Genomic DNA, 19,822 nt, shown 5'->3' with positions numbered 1-19,822 from the left:
ATGACAAATCAAATCACCTTCGATATCTTCCCTTGTCTTAGATTTGGCTAGAGAACAACGAGTACATGGACATTTTACCATGGGTGCATTAGATTTACCAAATGCAAAATCCAAGAAATTTTTCACTCCTAATCTGTAATCTTGCGATAAACGTGATTTGTTTATCCATGATTTATCCATTAGAACCTGAAAAAAACAGACTTTCACAATTAGTAGACTTTTAGAAATTCACAACAAACAATTGAACTTCAAAACCCAACAAACTTCATATCAGTAAGTAATGGGAGAACAGTATAAATAAATTACCTCAATTGTATGCAACGTCTGATTTTCTGAGATGCTCACTATTGAGTTTTGAAACCAAAAGACAAAACAATCTTTGCCAGAGAAAGAGATATATATTAAGACTCTTTTAATTGTTAAGAGGAAAAAAAAAATAGGATTGATTAAATTTACAAGAAACTTACTTTCTTTTGTTATTCAAACTTTTTTTCAAAAGCTAATGGAAGGTGATGATGCTGTGATCGTGAATGACGTTAACGTAACGAAGCAAACTTTTTCTGATTAGGAGAGAACGCCAAATTTTTTTTTTGTTGTATATTCTATACTTTCTTAAAGATAAATATCAACTTAAATCTCTTATTATCTTTCTACTATAAAATATTTATCAAAGTATATCAACATAAAATATAATTATGATAAAAAGTTATATATATATCCATATTTAAATATGTGATGAAAATTAGTTTTTTAATATCAAATATTTTAACTGATACAAATTAGGATAAAATAGTATCATTTATATTTAATTGATGTAAAAGAAAGAGATAGTTACATCATTTTCTTATAATTGAAGTTAATACTAATAATTATTTTTTCGAAAATATATATATAATTAGAATCACTTTTTAATTGATGTAAAATTTGTAACATTTGCATAAATGATTTTAATCCAGAATAAATTTACATCATTTATATAAATGATATAACTTAATAATTTAGCATCAGTTTTATTAAAGTGACGCTAATCAAGATGAATTATATCAGTTAGTCAAAGTGATGTTAAATTTGTTAAAAATGACATCAGTTGTTATAACTGATACTAAATTATCTATATTTTGTATCATTTACAAATAAATGATTGAAAACTGTATCATTTAATTTTGTGATACAATTTAAGTGATACAATTCACATCTTTTTTTGTAGTGAATGTTGTTTAGTCCTGTACAAATATGCACTTGTGAAAAACAGGTATAGGCATCAAGATCTCTAAAAACAGTTATTGGAAATAACAATTTAAAATATATACTATTATTTGCGAAGTAAATTTTTGCAACAGAGTTCTCACGTTGAAAATTAGAGCGGTTAATATCGTTTATACCCTTAATGAATAAAATATATAAATAAATTAAAAAATAAAAACGAAATTTAATTGATTTTGATTAGATAATTGATTAATATTAAGAATAGTAAGAATTATCCACAATTTGAAAATATAATTTTTAAAAAAAGATAACTTCTGTATATATTGTATTGTTATCTTAAAAAAACTTTAAGTAAAAAGTTAAAAACATAAATTCTATAACTAAATATTAACTAGATAAAATTATTAATTATATAATTAAAAATAGAATATTGAATTATCTAAAATCTAAAAATATAATTAAAAAGATAATTTCTATATATATTGTATTGTTATCTGAAAAATTATTTTAGTAAAACGTTAAAAGTTAAAAACATAAATTATATGATTAAATATCAATCAAACAATTTTTTTAAATATAATTAAAAACTATTATTTGCGAAGTAAATTTTCACAATGGAGCTCTCACGTTGAAAGTTAGAGTGATTAATATCGTTTAACTCTTAATGAATAAAATGTATAAATAAATTAAAAAACAAAAACAAAATTTTAATTGATTTTGATTAGATAATTGATTAATATTAAGAATAGTAAGAATTATCCAAAATTTGAAAATATAATTAAAAAATAGATAACTTCTGTATACATTGTATTGCTATCTGAAAAAGTCTTTAAGTAAAAAGATAAAAACATAAATTCTATAACTAAATATTAATTAAATAAAATTATTAACTATATAATTAAAAACCGCGTTAAAAAGTTTAACATTTTGAAAAAAACACATATTGTTTTAAGAACATTGAAAACCGTGTTAACAAGTTTAACATTTTCAAAAAAACACATATTGTTTTAAGAACATTGAAAATCGTGTTAAAAAGTTTAATATTATAAAAAAAATTATGAATCAATAATATTAATATAAAATTTTATCCAAAAACTTCAACAATAAATGTATAAACAAAAAGACAAACAAACCCTAAACTCTATAATCCTATGCATTATTTTAAACCAAACCTAAATCCAACCTAAACCAAACGCTAAACCTTTCTTACTACCTAAACCCTAAATCCTACCTAACCCTAAACCCTACCTAAACCTAGAACTTAACACTATCTAACCCTAAACCCTACATAAACCTAACCCTAATCCCTAAACCCTTCCTACTACCTAAACACTAAACCTAACCTAAACGTAAACCCTACCTAACCCTAAACCCTATTTAACCTTAAACCCTACCTAACCCTAAACCCTACCTAACCCTAAAACCCTACCTAAAACCTAGGGTTTAGGGCTAGAAAGGGTTTAGTGTTAGAAAGGTTTTTGGTTAGATAGGGTTTAGGTTAGGAAAGGTTAGTAGGGTTTAGGGTTATGTAGGGTTTGGTTAGGTAGGGTTTAGGGTTAGTAGGGTTTAGGGTTAGTAGGGTTTAGGGTTAGATAGGGTTTAGGGTTAGGGTTAGGTAGGGTTTAAGGTTAGGGTTCGGTAGGGTTAAGGGTTACCCTAAACCCTACTAACCCTAAACCCTACCTAACCCTAAACCCTACCTTACCCTAAACCCTACCTACCCTAAACCCTTTCTAATCCTAAACCCTACCTAACCCTAAACCCTGCCGAACTCTAAACCCTACCTAACCCTAAACCTTTTCTAACCCTAAACCCTTTCTAACCCTAAACCCTTTCTAGCCCTAAATCCTACTAACCTTAAACCCTTTGTAACCCTAAACCCTGCTAAACCTAAATCCTGCCTAATTCAAAACCCTACCTAACCCTAACCCTACATAACCTTAAACCCTACTAACCTGCAAACCCTAAACCCTACCTAATTCTAAACCCAACATAACCCTAATCCCTACTAACCCTAAAACCTACCTAACCTAAACCCTACCTAACTCTAAAACCTTTCTAACCCTAAACCCTAACTAACCCTAACCCTAAACCCTACCTAACCCTACTAACCCTAAACCCGACCTAACCCTACATAACCCTAAACCCTACTAACCCTTCTTAACCTAAACTCTACCTAACCTAAAACCTTTTTAACCCTAAACCCGAAATAGTCCTAAACCCTACCTAACCCTAAACCCTACCTAACCTTAAACCCTAAACCCTTTCTAACCCTAAACCCTACGTAACCCTAAACCCTACATAATCCTAAACCCTACCTAATTTTAAACCTTACCTAACCCTAAACCCTTTCTAACCCTAAACCCTTTCTAGCCTACATAACCCTAACCCTACATAACCCTAAACCCTACCTGCTAAACCCTACCTAACCCTAAACCCTACTAACCCTAAACCCTACCTGCTAAACCCTACCTAACCCTAAACCCTACTAACCCTAAACCTTAATTAACCCAAAACCCTACCTAATTCTAAACCCTACCTAACCCTAAATCCTACAAACCCTAAACCCTACATACCCTAAACCCTACCTAACCCTAAACCCTTCCTAACCCTAAACCCTAAAAACCCTACCTAACCATAAACCCTACCTAACCCTAAACCCTGACAACCCTAAACCCTGCCTAAACCTAACCCTAAAACCCTACCTAAACCTAACCCTAAAACCTTACCTAAACCTACAACTCTACTAATTCTAAACACTAAAAAATAATCTCAAAACTTAAAGCTAAAAAAACCTAAACTCTACAGCTATGTAGTTTGTTGTTGTGATATTCAAATAACAAATTACATAGCGGGTTTTAAATCTTACATCTATTATTTTAATTGCCAAAATATTTTAAAAGTCGTATCTTATGAATAAAAAAGGTAAATTATATTTTAATAACGTTAAATTTTGTTAAAATAGAATGAAAAACTATTATCATAAATAAATAAAGAATTTTGATGAAATTTAAAAATCTTCGAATCAATAACAATTAATTAGTAATATTTCAAAAACCTATAAACTATTATAGCAGTAGAATCTCAAAAAAAAAATTAAAGTTCTCAAACATTTATTTGCCAATAACCATCTTTAAATCTTTGCTCATTCAAAAAAAATATATTCTTTACATAAATTGGAAACAAATTTTGTTTTTTGACTAGAGACCCAAGTTTAAATTATACCACTAAAATATTTTAATATTTAACTGTTTAGAATTATATATATTTATATATTCGAGAGTAGACAATGCATAGATGATACTAAATTGATCGCAAGAATTTTTTTTGGAAAACACAATATAACTAGTATAGTATAAAAAGAACTTTTCAAAAATTTATGAAAATGTTTAAGCCCGCATCGCGGGCAAAACACCTAGTTTTGAAGTAAAAAACTAGTGATTATACTATTCAGTTTCAAATATTAATATTATCGAGAGTCTTTTACACAAATTTGTACATTTTTTTACAAATAATCTAAATTTTCTCAATGATTGAAATAAGAAAAAAAGAAAGAAAAATTAAATTGTTTTAACAACCCAATAAAAAAACATGTTTGGGCCAGGCCAGGCCCATCTAAAACCCGATGACTGCGACCACTACACCTCTTCGTCTCTTCCGGAAAATAATAAAAACCCTCAGGTCATTTCGCAATCGGGTGGTGATTGCGTCAGCACACATAGGTTGACTCAGTGAATCGAATCTTCCGGTTCAGTTTCGCAACCGAATCCCAATGGAAGATTTCTTTTCGGAAGAGGAACTATTCTGCGACCACACATGGCCTGAAGATTACTTTTTCACAAAACGTTACTCAAGACGTAGAGAAGACGCGATCAGCAAGTTACCCGATTCTCTGCTTTCTCAGATACTCTCCCATCTCCCGACAACGAAGGAAGCTGTCCGAACCAGCGTTCTCTCCAAACGGTGGAAAAGTCTCTACCTTTTGATCCCCTCCTTGGTTCTGAACGCTAACGAGTTCCCAAATCACAACTCCTTCGTTAGTTTCATCGATAAGTTTCTAGCTTTCTCTAAAGAACAAAACTCGATCTTGCACAAGCTGAAGCTGAGTGTTAAGAAGAACGTGAACGATCCTCCATGCGTCACGCGGTGGTTAGACTCTGTGTCTTCGTCTAAACTTAATCATCTCGATGTTGAATGTCTTGTGAACCGTAAGCTTCTAGAAGCGATCCCCCGAAGCCTTTACGTATGCCACACGCTAGTATACCTAAGACTCCATCGTGTCTCTTTAGGTGAATTTGTTGACTCTGTGTCTTTACCTTGTCTCAAGACATTGGTGTTAGAACACAATGTATACGCCAATGATGTGACACTAGAGTCGTTTATCTCGTCTTGTCCCGTTCTTGAGGATCTGAGCATTGCTAGAATGGTACCAGACAACATAAAGTTTTTACGAGTGTGCTCGAAGTCGTTGACTAGTCTTCATATAGACTATTTGTTTGGCGAAGACGATGACTTTGACGATAAGGGGTTTGGGAGAGATGGCACAGGGGTTTTCATTGATGCTCCGAGACTCGAGTACTTGAAATTTGAAGATGATTTGTCTGATAGTAAAGTCATCACCAATTCAGGGTCGTTAACCAATGTCAACATTGTTTACGTCTTCGGTGAGAATGATGATACTGCTGATGTAATAGACTTACCAAAGCGAGATATGATCCGTAACTTCTTTACTAGCATCTCAGGTGTTACTGATATGAAGCTCTCTGCTCATATTGTGGAGGTATATAGCTCTCTTTGCATCTAGTGAACCTTCATGAAGTTTTAGCTCACTCTTGTTTCTGTTTTTTTGGTGAGCAGTTTCTACATTACAACAATGAGTTCGACCCAATGCTACTCCCTCAGTTTTGCAACCTTTCTCGTTTAAAACTGAAGGTTCCTAAGTCATGTCTGAAAATGCTGCCAACCCTTCTTGAGAGATGTCCGAATCTAAACTCACTCGTCTTGGTGCTGGTAATGACTTTCACAACTCAAAAATACATTTGTTTTCTTTTTTTTATTCATTCATCTGTGTTTGTTTTTATAGGATTTTTATAAATCGAATGGGAAAGCACGGAAGATAAGAGCTTCATCAGTACCTCGGTGTCTGCAGTCATCACTAGAGCATGTAGAGATAAAACGTTTCAACGGAGAGGCTGCTAGAATGGAAGTAGCAAGGTACTTTGTGGAGAACTCAATGGTGCTTAAAAAGCTTGTTCTGGATATTGGATGCTCCACCATGGAAAAAGGGTTTTACATCACAGAACAGGGGTTTTCCATGTTCAGGGATCTCCTTGCGTTGCCCAGGCCATCAAGCGCGTGTCAGATCATACTTAAATGATTAAGACTCTAGAGTTAACATTCTCAAGCTGGTTTGTTAGAACTGCACTTGGATTCTTGGTTTTGTAATCCAATGGTTTTGTATATCTTTTGTTGTTGAAGTTTCTATTATGATGGCTTTATGGGATTTTTGGTCACTAGTTATGGATGATGCTTGAGAACTCTATAACTACACAGCTTTTGTTTGTCTTCTCTCAAGCCATCTCTGCACCATCAGCAAGTTTAATAACCTTTTTTTTCATATTAAAAATCAAATTAATAATGTAAAGAGAATTCTTCGGAACCAAACAATATTTAGAAACCCTAGACCCGAAAAAACAAATCTACCGAAGCCACTAGTGAATCTGAGAGGCAAAGAGAGAGCTCCGGTGTGGTTACACCTTTCTTCTTCAACAATCTTACTATACACTTTTCTATATAAATTCGAAAACCTAATCCATTAAAATATTGTTTGTTCTCTAAGTTTCTCCTGCTTTGATTTCTTATTTCCTCTACTTTGGAATGTATTCATGTTCATTTTACTCTAGTGCGATGTTGCACATATATATTCTTCTGTAATGTGTATTAACTAAAGATTCAAATAACTTTTGTGTTAAGTTCTTTCAGTTTTGTACTGTGATGCAGATCTTGTGTCTGAACGTGAAGCAAAACAATGAGCAAAAGAGGAACATCGGGTTGCAGAACCGAAGAAGACAGAATAAGCTTCTTACCTGATCACTTGCTGTGTCAGATACTCTATAATGTTCATACAAAGACAGCTGTTATGACTAGTGTTTTGTCCACTAGATGGAGAACTATCTGGCTTTCGATACCTCTCTTGGATTTGCACACTGATGATTTCCCTAACTTCACTGCCTTCGTGATCTTCATCTCTAGGTATCTAGATTTATCTACGGGCTCATCATGCTTACACAAGCTCAAACTTGCTTTGCGCTTTCAAGATATCTCTAGTGAATCATGGAACCTTGCTTTTTTGAGTGGTTATCTATCACCCTATTACTTGATAACAAAGTGGATCAACAAGGCAGTTACACGTAAAGTTCAACATCTAGATATCTTATATCCTTGGATTGTGGAGATGATGCCACTAAGCATCTACACCATGCGTCACTCTTGTTTCCTTGAAACTCTCTAATGTCTCATTGGCTGATTCTGAGTATGTCTCTCTACCTCGTCTCAAGATCATGCATTTAGTAGACAATGCTTACGCTAATGATGCCTTTCTTGAGAAGCTTATCTCATCTTGTCCGGTTCTTGAAGATTTAACCGTTGTTAGAAACAAATATACAGAGGACTACCTTGAGGTTCTACGTGTGCGTTCTCAGTCGTTAAAGAGTCTCGTAGTTGATCACGATGGTAGAAAGTGTTGGTACAGAGATTGTAGGGTTGTTGTGATTGATAACCAGTTCACAAGTTATGTAATAAGCAATTTGAGTTCATCCACCAAGGTAGACACTGATGTCAGTTTTGATGTGGACATTGACCTAAATGTAATTGACTCCTCAAAGAGACGTGTAGTGAGACGTTTCTTCACCATGCTCTCGAACGTAAGGGACATGACTATAAGTCAAACAACTTTAGAGGTATACAAATATTTTCATATGTGTGTCAATGGATTGATTAATTGAGCATTTTGAATGAAAAGTTTTTAACGTGTTTTGCAGGGCATATGTGTCTACTTGAAACATGAACAACTGCCTCAGTTTCCTCACTTGATCAGATTAGATGCGGTCTTGTATAACTCTGATTTGGGAAATTTGGCAAACATTCTTGAGAGCTGTCAAAATCTCAAATCCCTTGTCTTGGTGATGAAACTTTTACCTGTATATTATATATGGTTTTATATATTCGTATCATCATGATCATATAAAAACTGATGTTAAAATTCATCTATATTTATTGGATGATTTTATATGCAGGAGTTGAGTAATCTTAAGGAGGAGGAACTACTTATTCTAGCATCAGTTCCAAAATGTTTAAGATCGTCCCTGGAGTACGTTGAGATAAAAACACCGATAAGAGGAGATGTAGCTGAAATCGAACTAGTGAAGTACTTCCTGGAGAATTCGGCAGTGCTCAAGAAGTTGAAGATGTGTTTGCGTTGTTGGAGAATGAACGAAGAGTCAATCATCTTGATGCAACTCTTGAGATTAAGGAGATGCTCTACTTCTTGTGAAGTTGTTGCTCAACTTCAAGAGTTAGAAGAGACTTCTCTCAAACTATGATGACATACTATAACTTTTGTAACACTTGCAGTTTCAACTTTAAGAACAAGAATTGGATTTTAACTCTGGTTTGAGAATTGGTGATGTTTGTATTTTTCAACATCCTAAGTAGTAATTGTCTAGTAGACAGTTAGGCTCATAGCATTTCAATTTTTTGGATAGCATTTCAATATTTTGAAAAACAAATTCTTTTTTTTGTTTTTGCGATTAAAAAATCTTCTTTTTGTGATTAATACAATTTTTATTTTAAGAATATAATATAATTCGATAATATTTTGTTTCTTTTTTTAAAAAATACTGTAACTAAAATGATACAATCCTATTGGTTGGTGAACCTACGGGTAATATATTATTTTGAAAGTTGAAACAGAAGGAGAGTAATATGTTTTGTTAATATATGTGAAAACTGTAAAAGATATATATTATTTTGAAATAGAGGGAAGTATTATTTATAGAATTAAATTAAGTACTGTATTTTTGAGCATTTAATATATTCTTGATGTTATCTATGCCAAAAATATCGCGCGAAAACAGATCTCGTATATAAATGTAAAGATTTCAACAGAACCAAACAATATTTAGTAATCCAAACCCTAGAGAAGACGAATCTGCCGAAGCCACTAGTGAATCTGAGAGGCAACGAGAGAGCACCAGTGCGGTTAGACCTACCTTTCTTGCTCAACAATCTTACTCTACACTTCTCTACATAACCCTAATCCATTAAGCAATATTGCTTTTTCTCTAAGTTTCTCGTGCTTTGATTTCTTCACTCCTCTACTTTTGAATGTATTCATGTTCATTTTACTCTAGTGCGATGTTGCCTATGCATATTAACTAAAGATTCAAATAGCTTTTGTGTTAAGCCCTTTCAGTTTCGTACTGTGGTGCAGGTCTTGTGTCTGAACCTGAAAGAAAACAATGAGCGAGAGAGGAGTAGCATGTCGTCGCAGGACTGGAGAAGACATGATAAGCTTATTACCTGATCACTTGCTGTGTCAGATACTCTCTGATGTTCCTACAAAGACGGCTGTAGTGACTAGCGTTTTGTCCACCAGATGGAGAACTATCTGGCTTTCGACTCCTGTCTTGGATTTGCACACTGATGATTTCCCTAACTTCACTGCCTTTGCAAGCTTCATCTCTTGGTTTCTAGATTTCTCTAAGGGCTCATCATGCTTACACAAGCTCAAACTTGATTTGGTCTCTAAAAGACCTATTCAAGAGATCTTTATAGAGTCATCATGGGACCTTGCTTTTGTGAGAGGTTATCTTGATCCCTATTACTTGATAACAGATTGGATCAACAAAGCAGTTACACGTAAAGTTCAACATCTAGATATCTCATATCCTTGGATTGTGGAGATGATGCCACTAAGCATCTACACGTGTGAGACTCTAGTATCCTTGAAACTCCAAAACGTGCCATTGGCTGATTCCCAGTACGTTTCTCTACCTCTTCTCAATACCATGCATTTAGTAGACAACATATACGCTAGTGATGCTCTTCTTGAGAATCTTGTCTCATCTTGCCCGGTTCTTGAAGATTTAACAGTTGTTAGAAAAGGAGATACAGTGTACAACTTTGAGGTTTTACGAGTGCGTTCTCAGTCATTAAAGAGTCTCGTAGTTGTTCTTAGTGGTAGGAAATGGTGGTACAAAGCTTGTAGGGTTGCTGTGATTGATGCTCCTGGACTCAACTATTTGAGTCTTAAAGATAACAAGTTCACAAGTTATGTAATAAGCAGTTTGAGTTCATCTGCCAAGGTAGACATTGATGTCAGTTTTGATGTGGAAATAAGTGGTCAAACAACTTTAATTGACTCCTCAAAGAGAAGTGCAGTGAGAAGTTTCTTCAGCATGCTCTCGAGCGTAAGGGACATGACTATAAGTCTAACAACTTTAGAGGTATATATTATATATGTGTCAATGGATTGATTAATTGAGCATTTTGAATGAAAGTTTTTTTAATGTGTTTGCAGTGCATATGTCTTTACTTGAAACATGAACCACTGCCTCAGTTTCCTTACTTGATCAGATTACATGCGGTCTTGTCTAACTCTGATTTGGGAAATTTGCCGAACATTCTTGAGAGCTGTCCAAATCTCAAATCCCTTGTCTTGGTGATGAAACTTTACCTTCATATTATATGGTTTTTATTTACATCATTATATGATAAAATATAAAACTGATGTTTTAGTTCATCTATATTGCTTGAATGATTTTATATGTAGGAGTTGAATAATTTTAGGAAGGAGGAACTACTTATTTTCTCATCATCAGCTCCGGAATGTTTAAGATTATCACTGGAGTGCGTTGAGATAAGAACACCGATAAGAGGAGCTGTAGCTGAAATCGAACTAGTGAAGTACTTCCTGGAGAATTCGGCAGTGCTCAAGAAGATTAAGATGCGTTTGCGTCGCGGGATAATGAACAACGAGTCAAACATTTGCATGCAACTCTTGAGATTGAGGAGATGCTCTCCTTCTTGTGAAGTTGTTGTTGAAGAGTTAGAAGACACTTTTCAAGGATTGGATTTTTTCTCTGAATTGATGAATGGTTGTGTTTTTAAAGACCTTTAAGTAGAAGTTGCCTGGTAGACACAGTAAAGACTCATAGCAGTCGATTTTTTTGGTTCGATTCAGTTTGGTTGGAGTTTAATTATATTTCAGATTGTTGGTTTTGTGAAAAAGGAACCAGGACTGGATTATACTATTTTTTGGAAAATTGTAAAATTGCTTGAGATTTGGTCAGGTCTTTGATGAAAAATAATTTCAGTAACCAAACTTTTTATGACATGTCTGGAATTGCTGCCAACTCTTCTTGAGAGCTGTCCAAATCAAAATTCACTCGTCTTGGTGCTGGTATTGACTTTCACAAGTCAAAGACTTCAAAGGAATCTGTTTTCGTTATATTCATTCATTATTTCACCTTGGTATGTTGTGTTTTATTTAGGATTTTTATTCTCGGGATGAGAAAGCGGCGGAGATAAAACCTTCATCCGTACATCGGTGTGTGCTGTCATCACTAGAGTATGTAGAGATAAAACGTTTCAACGGAGGGCCTGCTAAAATGGAGGTGCTTTGTAGAGAACTCACGGGTCCTTACAAAACGTTTTCTGGATACTGGATGCTCCAACGCAAAAAAAGGGGTTTCACATCACAGAAGAAGGGTTTTACATGTTGAGGGATCTCCTTGCGTTGCCCATGCCATCTAGCACGTGTCAAATCCTACTTAAATGATCCGACTCAAGAGTAGCATGATTTTCAAGCTGGTTTGTTAGACTGCATTTGGATTTTTGGTTTTGGTTTTCTTTTGTTATTGAAGTTTCTATTAGGAAGTCTTTGTGAGCTTTTTAGTCACCAGTTATGGATAATGCTTGAGAATTCTATAACCGTACGGCTTTGTTTGTCTTCTTTTAAGTCATCTCTGCACCATCATCAAGTTTAACATTTTTGATTTTCCACATATTATAGATCAAATTTAAGTACTGTAGATATTTGATATTCCTTCAGTTTCATAAAAATGCATGTTTAGAAAAAAAAGTTTCAATATACATTTTTGTATCTTCCGCATATGTTTATCAACTGATAATGTTTTATTGGAAACTTTAAAAAATTAGTTGCATTTATTGAATTCTTAATTGTTTAGATTTATAAGAAATAGATAATCACAAAAAATTATGCACTTATAAATTATAACTAAAATTCACTCATTCTGTTTCATAAAAATGCATGATTTAGTAGAAAAAATTGTTTAAAAATAATATGTTTTGTATTTTTAATGCATTTTTATCAACTAATAATGATTAACTATGATGTCTTGCCCGCATATGCAGGCTTAATCGCTTTACAAATATGGTAGACAGTGAAGAGTCATAGCAGTCGATTTTTTGGTTGATTCGGTTTGGTTGAAGTTTAATTATATTTCAGGTTGTTGGTTTTGGGAAGAAGGAACCAGGACTGGATTTTACTATGGTTTAGAAAATTGTAAAATTGCTTCAGTTGAGATTTGGTTAGGCCTTTGATGAAAAATAATAATCCTTCCGTTTCATATTAATTTTGTTGTAGCATTTCAATGCAGAATTTATTAATTTTATTTTTAATTTATTTTTCTATTGGTAGAAATACAGTTAGGTGTATGGGTAATGATTTTTTTTTTTTTTTAACACTAATAATTTATTATAATAAAAACATTTACAAAGGCCAATACAAAAGGCAAGAAGGATCTAAATCAATCAAAGAAAGCTTAGATAAACAGATGACTAAGCCATGAAGGATAGCCAACAGCAATATAGGATTGAAACAGATCCTCTTTGATCACACTTCTAGCGATGAGTTTAGCTCCCTTGATGTCCTTTTGAGAATGAAATTGAGCTTTCCAGTCCACAATATTACGTAACCATAGTGATAATTTGGTGGAGTAAAACTTGAGTGAAGGCCAAGCTGAGGGTTTGTTGATTGCACTAATCATATCATGATCGTCAGAAGCAAAAATGATAGCATTGAAGTGTAGAGTCTTCATACATTCTAATGCCCAATTCCAACTTTCGAAAGAAGCTTCAAGTTTGCTCGAAATTCCAACAAAAGATCTTCTACCATTCATTAGCACTTTGCCTTCACTGTTCCGCAATATCCAAGAAGCACCACTTTGATGATTACTATTGTTCCAGTCAGAAGCAATATCACACTTAAGCCAAGAGATTGGTGGAGGTTTCCATCCGAATATGATCCTCTTTTTTCTTTCCAAATCAATAGCTTTTTCTTGTTTATCAGCATTCTTGATCAGATACCAGTGATCTACTTCATCATCAATCGATCTAATAAGAGAAGGGCCTAAAGCGATCTTACCTTCAAAAAGAAAGGAGTTCCGATTTTTCCATATAGACCAGATAAGCCAAGGACCCTTTCTTCTTATTTGTTCTGGAACAAGTGTATTGATCCTTGTCTTTAAAACATAGAAGATGTTGGAAAAGACAGAGGAAGGATCAAACCCATGAAGAGGATGAGGGAAGTTGCTGTTTGCCCAGGTTTGTCTTGCAATGGTGCAGGTGAAGAGGACATGATTTATAGATTCTCCCTCCAATCCACATATCTGACAACGAGTATCAATCTTCATGCCTCGCTCTATAAGCTTGTCTGAAACTGGTAAGGCTCCACTGATAACTTTCCACAAGAAGATTTTGATTTTAGGAGCAGTATCAAGTGACCAAATACGATCCTTTATACCATTCAAGGATGGTAGCAAACTTCCTGATACAAAAGCTTCTTTGTTTGCTTCCTTTTCAGCAAACCAGTAACCAGACCTAACTGTATAATCCCCTGAGCGAGAGTGATTCCAGATGTAAAAATCTGGCGATGAAATAACAGGTTTGATCTTGAGAATGATCTCTATATCTTGAGGATAAAAGTTATCTTCCAGCGCTGAGATGTTCCAGTTATGAGAGTTGGGCAGTAACAGATCACATACTCTGAGGTTGAGATCAACGAGGATATTCTTCATGAGCGGTATACGCATTCTATCCCCATCCACCAACCATGGAGAGGACCAAACCGATAAAGAACATCCATCTCCCACCATATGTCTCAGCCCCTTAACTAGAAGCTCTCTCCCATATAGAATACTTCTCCAAGCATAAGAGGGTCTAGATCCTAAAGGAGCAGATAAAAAGGATTTATTGGGAAAATATCTGCTCTTTAGAAAACTGCCTAGAAGGGAAGAGGGAGAAGAGAGAATTCTCCAAGCTTGTTTGGCTAAAAGAGATTGATTAAAGATTTCTATATCTTTAAACCCCATTCCTCCACGATCTTTAGGGACACATAACTTATCCCAACTAAGCCAATGAATTTTCCCTTTATCTTCCTGAGAGCACCACCAAAACGTTGCCATAGCCGCAGTCAAATTCCTGCAAGTTGTTTTAGGAAGTCGAAAACAACTCATTGCATGAATAGGCATTGCTAAAGCTACCGATTTTAATATAATTTCCTTCCCTGCCTGAGAAAGAAATTTTGAGTACCAACCAGACATCCTCCCCTTCATCTTGTCCTGAATGTAATTGAGGAGTTCAACCTTAGAACCACTAAAACATTCAGGAAGGCCTAAGTATGTACCAGCACCTCCTTCAGAGAAAATCCCCAACTGAACTTGTATCTCCTCTTTCAAATTAATATCTATGTTCTTTCCAAAAGTAAGAGAGGATTTTTCCAGGTTTATGATCTGGCCTGTAGCTACTTCATATTTGTTGAAGATCTCTTGAAAGACACGACATTGAAGCAAGTCAGCCTTGAAGAGAAACAGACTGTCGTCTGCAAAAAACAAATGATGAATAGCTGGCCCTTCAACAGAGAATTGAATGCCTTGCAGAGATCCATTATCCGATGCTTGGTTAAGCATATGAGAGAGACCTTCAGCACAGAGAACGAACAAGAAGGGAGAGATCGGATCACCTTGACGCAGTCCACGCTCTGGAGAGATGAAACCATATGATTGACCATTTACAAGCACAGAATATTTAACCGTAGAAACGCAAGACATAATCCAAGATACCCACTTAACATCAAATCCCAAGGCTAAAAGAAGAGCTTCCAAGTAATTCCATTCAACTCTATCAAACGCTTTAGACATATCTGTCTTAGCCGCCATGAAATTCCTGGAGATATAGTCATGAGAGCGGAGGCTATGGATCGCTTCATGCGCCATGATAATGTTGTCAGAGATAAGCCGATCAGAGACAAAAGCTGATTGAGTAGGCGAGACAATATCAGGTAGACAAGTCTTGAGCCGAGATGCCATAATCTTAGATATTGTTTTGTACAAAACAGAGCAAAGACTAATAGGCCGAAGATCAGACATGAGAGAGGCATTAGTCTTCTTAGGAATTAAGCAAATCTGTGTATAATTCCATTCCGAAGGCATCACTCCAGTTTCAAAAAAGAACAGGACTTCATTAGTGATCTGTTCACCCACGATGTCCCAGTATGATTGAAAAAAGAAACCAGACATCCCATCCGCTCCAGGAGCACTATCAGGTCTGATAGAAAAAACAGCTTCTTTAACTTCATCCGGAGAAACTTTTTGAGTAAGAAAATGATTCATTCTTCCAGTAACCTTAGGCTGAAGGTTTCTAAGCAAGGACCTGTAATCTTCTGAGTTAGAAGATTTAAAAAGATCCTTAAAGTAGTCAATGGCAACCTGACCTTTAGAAGCCTCAGACCTTTGAACTCTGCCATCTTTATCATAAAGCTTTGCGATTGAATTCTTAGCTCTTGAAATTTTAACAGCAGCATGAAAGACCTTAGAGTTCCCATCTCCATGAAGAATCCAATCATCTTTGCTTTTTTGTTTCCAAAAGTTTTCCTCATCTCTATAAGCCAAGAGAAGATCTTTCTTGAGTGCAAAAATCTTTTGAGTAGAAGGAACTAAAGAAGACTGCTCCTTCTCAAGATCATCTTGAAGTTTGATAATCCGAAGATGAGAGTTTGCTGAGGAATTCTTTTTCCACTGACTAAGCGCTTTCCTACATTGACTGAGACGAGAAGACACTGGAGGGAAATTATGGAAACCGGGAGAATTCCATGCCTTCAAAATAGCTTCTCTAACTAAAGGTTTATGAAGCATTCTTCTATCAAAACGAAAGGATCCTTTATAAGAGTCTTGAGAGGATATTAGCTTTATCAGCACAGGACGATGATCTGATCCACGCTTTGCAAGAAACCGTTGATTTGCAGCAGGGAATTGAGAAAACCATCCTTTGTTACCAAAAGCTCTATCCAACTTAGAATGAATATACAAGTTTCCCCTTGCACCTCCCCATGTGAAACTGTTCCCCGAGCTAGGCAGTTCAGTCATATCACAAGCCTCCAACATAGAGGCAAAAGGCAAAAACGTGTTGTCATTTCTTCTAGGGCCACCAATCTTTTCTGAGTTATTTAAGATCTCATTAAAATCACCGACCATACACCAGCTACTCTTCCGGTTAATACCAAAGCGGGTTAGACGTTCCCAAACAATGTGACGGAGGCTAATGATAGGGTTACCATATATACACGACAAATAGAACTGCTTATCTTCATATAATACTTGAACATCCAAAATATTCTTGTCTGCATACATGATATTTACATCTACACTGCTTTTCCAAAAAAGAGCAAGACCACCAGAAGTATTTACAGGGTCTACAGTGTACAGACTATCATAACCCAACCATACTTGAAGATCTACTAGAGTATTCCGAGAGTTCATTGTTTCCATAAGAAAAAGGATCTCAGGGAAAAGCGTACGTCGCAATTCCGTGAGTCTTTGGACTGTCAGTTCCTGAGGACGACCCACTCCCCGACAGTTCCAACTGATGATACTCATCTTAGGCGTTGGACGGTCCCTCACGCGGGACCATCAATGATGCATTGCTCTTAGCAGCTTTGGATGCACCTCCCAAATCACCTTCTGCCTTCCTCTTCTTCTGCGAGTTTCCTTCTGGTCGTGCCAAGTCACCAGAGACCTCTGATACTTCCTGAGATTTTTTCTGAGTTCTCTGAACCTTTCTATATCTTCCGGGCTTCCTTTTACTATAAACCTTAGTGATTGGCGCCTTAGCTGAGAAGATTAGAGGAGAGTTTGACTGTTGAAACAGAGAGCTAGGCTGTTGTGTCTGAGAGCTAGGCTGTTGTGTCTGAGAGCTTGACGGTAGGAACATAGAGGCTTGAGGATTTTGCAGAGTCAAGCGACAGAAGACGTTTGTTGTAGGGTTTATTATAGAACTCCCCGCTGCTATTGCCGAAGCCATAAGCTTAGGTTGCGAGCTTGAGAAGAGAGACTTCAAAGTGAGGTCTTCTTTATCGTACCCAAAGACTAAACCTTTTCCCTTATCAAGATCTTTAGTAAAGACAGGAGGGGGAAGGAGCTGAAGGGTAGACCTCTGTGTGATAGGATTCTGTTCAGCTTCTTTAACTGAGGAAATGACCCTCTGCTCGCGGACATGACGATCTTCATTACTGGAGGCAAGCAAGTAATTACGCATTTCTTGCAGAATCTCAGGAGCAATTCGCGGCCGGCCAGAGATGGGGTTGATTCCAACTTGATCCTCTTTTAAAACTCCAAAGAGAGGATCAGTTTCAGAGAGGACCTGAAACGTTTTAGGAGTCTGAGATATAGACATGCATGGTGAGATACGTTCACTTGCTCCTTCAGAGTTGTTGAGAAAGGGGCATCTTGGCTTTGCATGTGTTAATCTTTGACAGTGGTGACATCGCATCTGAACCCTTTCATAGTAATAGTTGATCGTGGTTTGATCTCCACCAGGAAGGTTTATAATCCTTGTCTTTTTTAAAGGCTTCGAGACATGAAAACGAATTTTAACCCGCACATAACTCTGTCTTTGGGGTTTATCAGGATCAAAAGCAACTTCTTCTACATGACCAACAAGATCTCCAAGATCAGAGATAGCTTTTTTGGTGTAGTGATTGACAGGGATATTGCTGATCCGAACCCAGATTGAGACGTATTGAAGAAAACCAGACGACGGCCGTTCAACCCATCTCTCAATAGCAAGACCCCAGTCATCAAAAGTCTGAATGCCTTTATCAAGGATTTCATTAAGATCGTGTTCATGCATGAACACGAATTGAAACCTTTCTTTGGTTAAGGCAAAACCTCTGACCGTGTTCGCCTTCTGCCATCTTCTTGGTAATTCAAGGATCAGATGAGACATCCTCTGAAATTCTGGGTTGAGAAGGCGACCGATGAGGCTGCATGCGTTCCTTTCTGTGGCGTAGTACTGGGGGAGATCCGGTAGAGTGAAAGGGTAATGATATTTTCATATAAAAAATATACAAAATTAAATATTTTCTTAATCTATTTGCACAAATCTAAAATAACATTAATACGGAACAAATGGACTAATGGAGTATTAGTAAGAAGCTTTTTATAGGTCATGTCTGGAATTGCTGCCAACTCTTCTTGAGAGCTGTCCAAATCTAAACTCACTCGTCTTGGTGCTAGTAGTGACTTTCACAACTCAAATACTTTGATTTTTTTTATATTCTTTTATCTTGGTATGTTGTTTAACATCGGATTTTTATCATCCGGATGGTAAAGCAGCGAAAATAAAATCTTCATCGATACCTCGGTGTTTGCTATCACCACTAGAGTATGTAGAGATAAAACGTTTCAACGGAGGGCCTGCTAAAATGGAAGTAGCAAGGTACTTTGTCGAGAACTCACTGGTCCTTAAAAAAACTTGTTCTGGATATTAGATGCTCCAATGCAAAAAAAAGGGGATTTCACATCACAGAAGAAGGGTTTTACATGTTGAGGGATCTCCTTCGTTGCCCTGCAGGCCATCTAGCATGTGTCAAATCCTACTTAAATGATCAGACTCAGAGAGTAGCATTTTCAAGCTGATCTACATTTTGGATTTTTGATTTGGTTTTTTTCTTTTGTTGTTAAAGCTTCTAATGTGATGTCTTTGTGAACGTTTTGGTCATTAGTTATTGATGATGCTTGAGAATTCTATAACTACACAGTATTTTTTTTTGTCTTCTCTTAAGTATCTCTGCACCAATAGCAAGTTTAACATTCTTGATTTTCCTACACATTTGATATTTTCTCTGTTTTAAAAAGAGTTTCATTTTTGTATTGTGACACAAAAAATATCATTTTGGAATAACAATACAATTTATACCTATTTAAATTTATTTTTGCGAAACCGAAAGAATATTATTTTAAAAATTAATGTATTACGTATATTCTTGAAGTATTCCAAGCCAACAATCTCGCGCGAAAAAAGATTACGTATATTAATGTAAAGAGAATTCTTAGGATCCAAAGAATATTTAGAAACCTTAATTAAACCCTAGAACCGAATCTGCTGAAGCTACTAGTCAATCTGAGAGGCAGCGAGAGAGCTCCAGTGCGGTAAGACCTTTCTTGTTCAACAATCTTACTCTACACTTCTCTAATTAATTTCAGAAAATCAAGTAACCCTAAATCCATTAAGCGATATTTCTTGTTCTCTAAGTTTC

At 35.6% G+C, this 19,822-nt stretch overlaps 4 protein-coding genes across 5 annotated transcripts; 3 read left to right on the top strand and 1 right to left on the bottom strand.

Annotated features, from left to right (window-relative positions):
- Positions 1-4,426: 4,426 nt before the first annotated feature.
- Positions 4,427-6,767, top strand: LOC103856525 (FBD-associated F-box protein At5g22730). The gene is made up of 3 exons (XM_009133638.3): positions 4,427-5,986; positions 6,064-6,216; positions 6,290-6,767. Exons 1-3 carry the CDS (start codon positions 4,979-4,981, stop codon positions 6,581-6,583), a joined length of 1,455 nt encoding a protein of 484 aa, XP_009131886.1. The 5' UTR covers positions 4,427-4,978; the 3' UTR covers positions 6,584-6,767.
- Positions 6,768-6,994: 227 nt separating this feature from the next.
- Positions 6,995-11,822, top strand: LOC103856523 (putative F-box/FBD/LRR-repeat protein At5g22670). 2 transcript variants are annotated; one of them, XM_009133636.2, is made up of 4 exons: positions 6,995-9,465; positions 9,698-10,712; positions 10,787-10,927; positions 11,039-11,822. In XM_009133636.2, the coding sequence occupies exons 2-4, from the start codon at positions 9,726-9,728 to the stop codon at positions 11,384-11,386; spliced, it is 1,476 nt and encodes a 491-aa protein (XP_009131884.1). In that variant the 5' UTR covers positions 6,995-9,465; positions 9,698-9,725; the 3' UTR covers positions 11,387-11,822. The 2 variants fall into 2 exon arrangements, with proteins under 2 accessions (XP_009131884.1, XP_033143797.1); XM_033287906.1 differs by having other exon boundaries at positions 6,995-10,712.
- LOC103856892 (putative F-box/FBD/LRR-repeat protein At5g22670) lies at positions 7,767-8,807 on the top strand. The gene is made up of 3 exons (XM_033286092.1): positions 7,767-8,165; positions 8,247-8,387; positions 8,502-8,807. Exons 1-3 carry the CDS (start codon positions 7,767-7,769, stop codon positions 8,805-8,807), a joined length of 846 nt encoding a protein of 281 aa, XP_033141983.1.
- Positions 11,823-17,163: 5,341 nt separating the features above from the next.
- LOC103856891 lies at positions 17,164-18,510 on the bottom strand. The gene has a single exon (XM_009134016.1). It carries the CDS (start codon positions 18,508-18,510, stop codon positions 17,164-17,166), a length of 1,347 nt encoding a protein of 448 aa, XP_009132264.1.
- Positions 18,511-19,822: the final 1,312 nt, after the last annotated feature.

Source organism: Brassica rapa, chromosome A03 (genome assembly GCF_000309985.2).
Source record: "Brassica rapa cultivar Chiifu-401-42 chromosome A03, CAAS_Brap_v3.01, whole genome shotgun sequence".
Classification (NCBI taxonomy): domain Eukaryota; kingdom Viridiplantae; phylum Streptophyta; class Magnoliopsida; order Brassicales; family Brassicaceae; genus Brassica; species Brassica rapa.
Note: the sequence above shows the minus strand (reverse complement) of the source record. Positions and strands in the feature narration are given on the sequence as shown.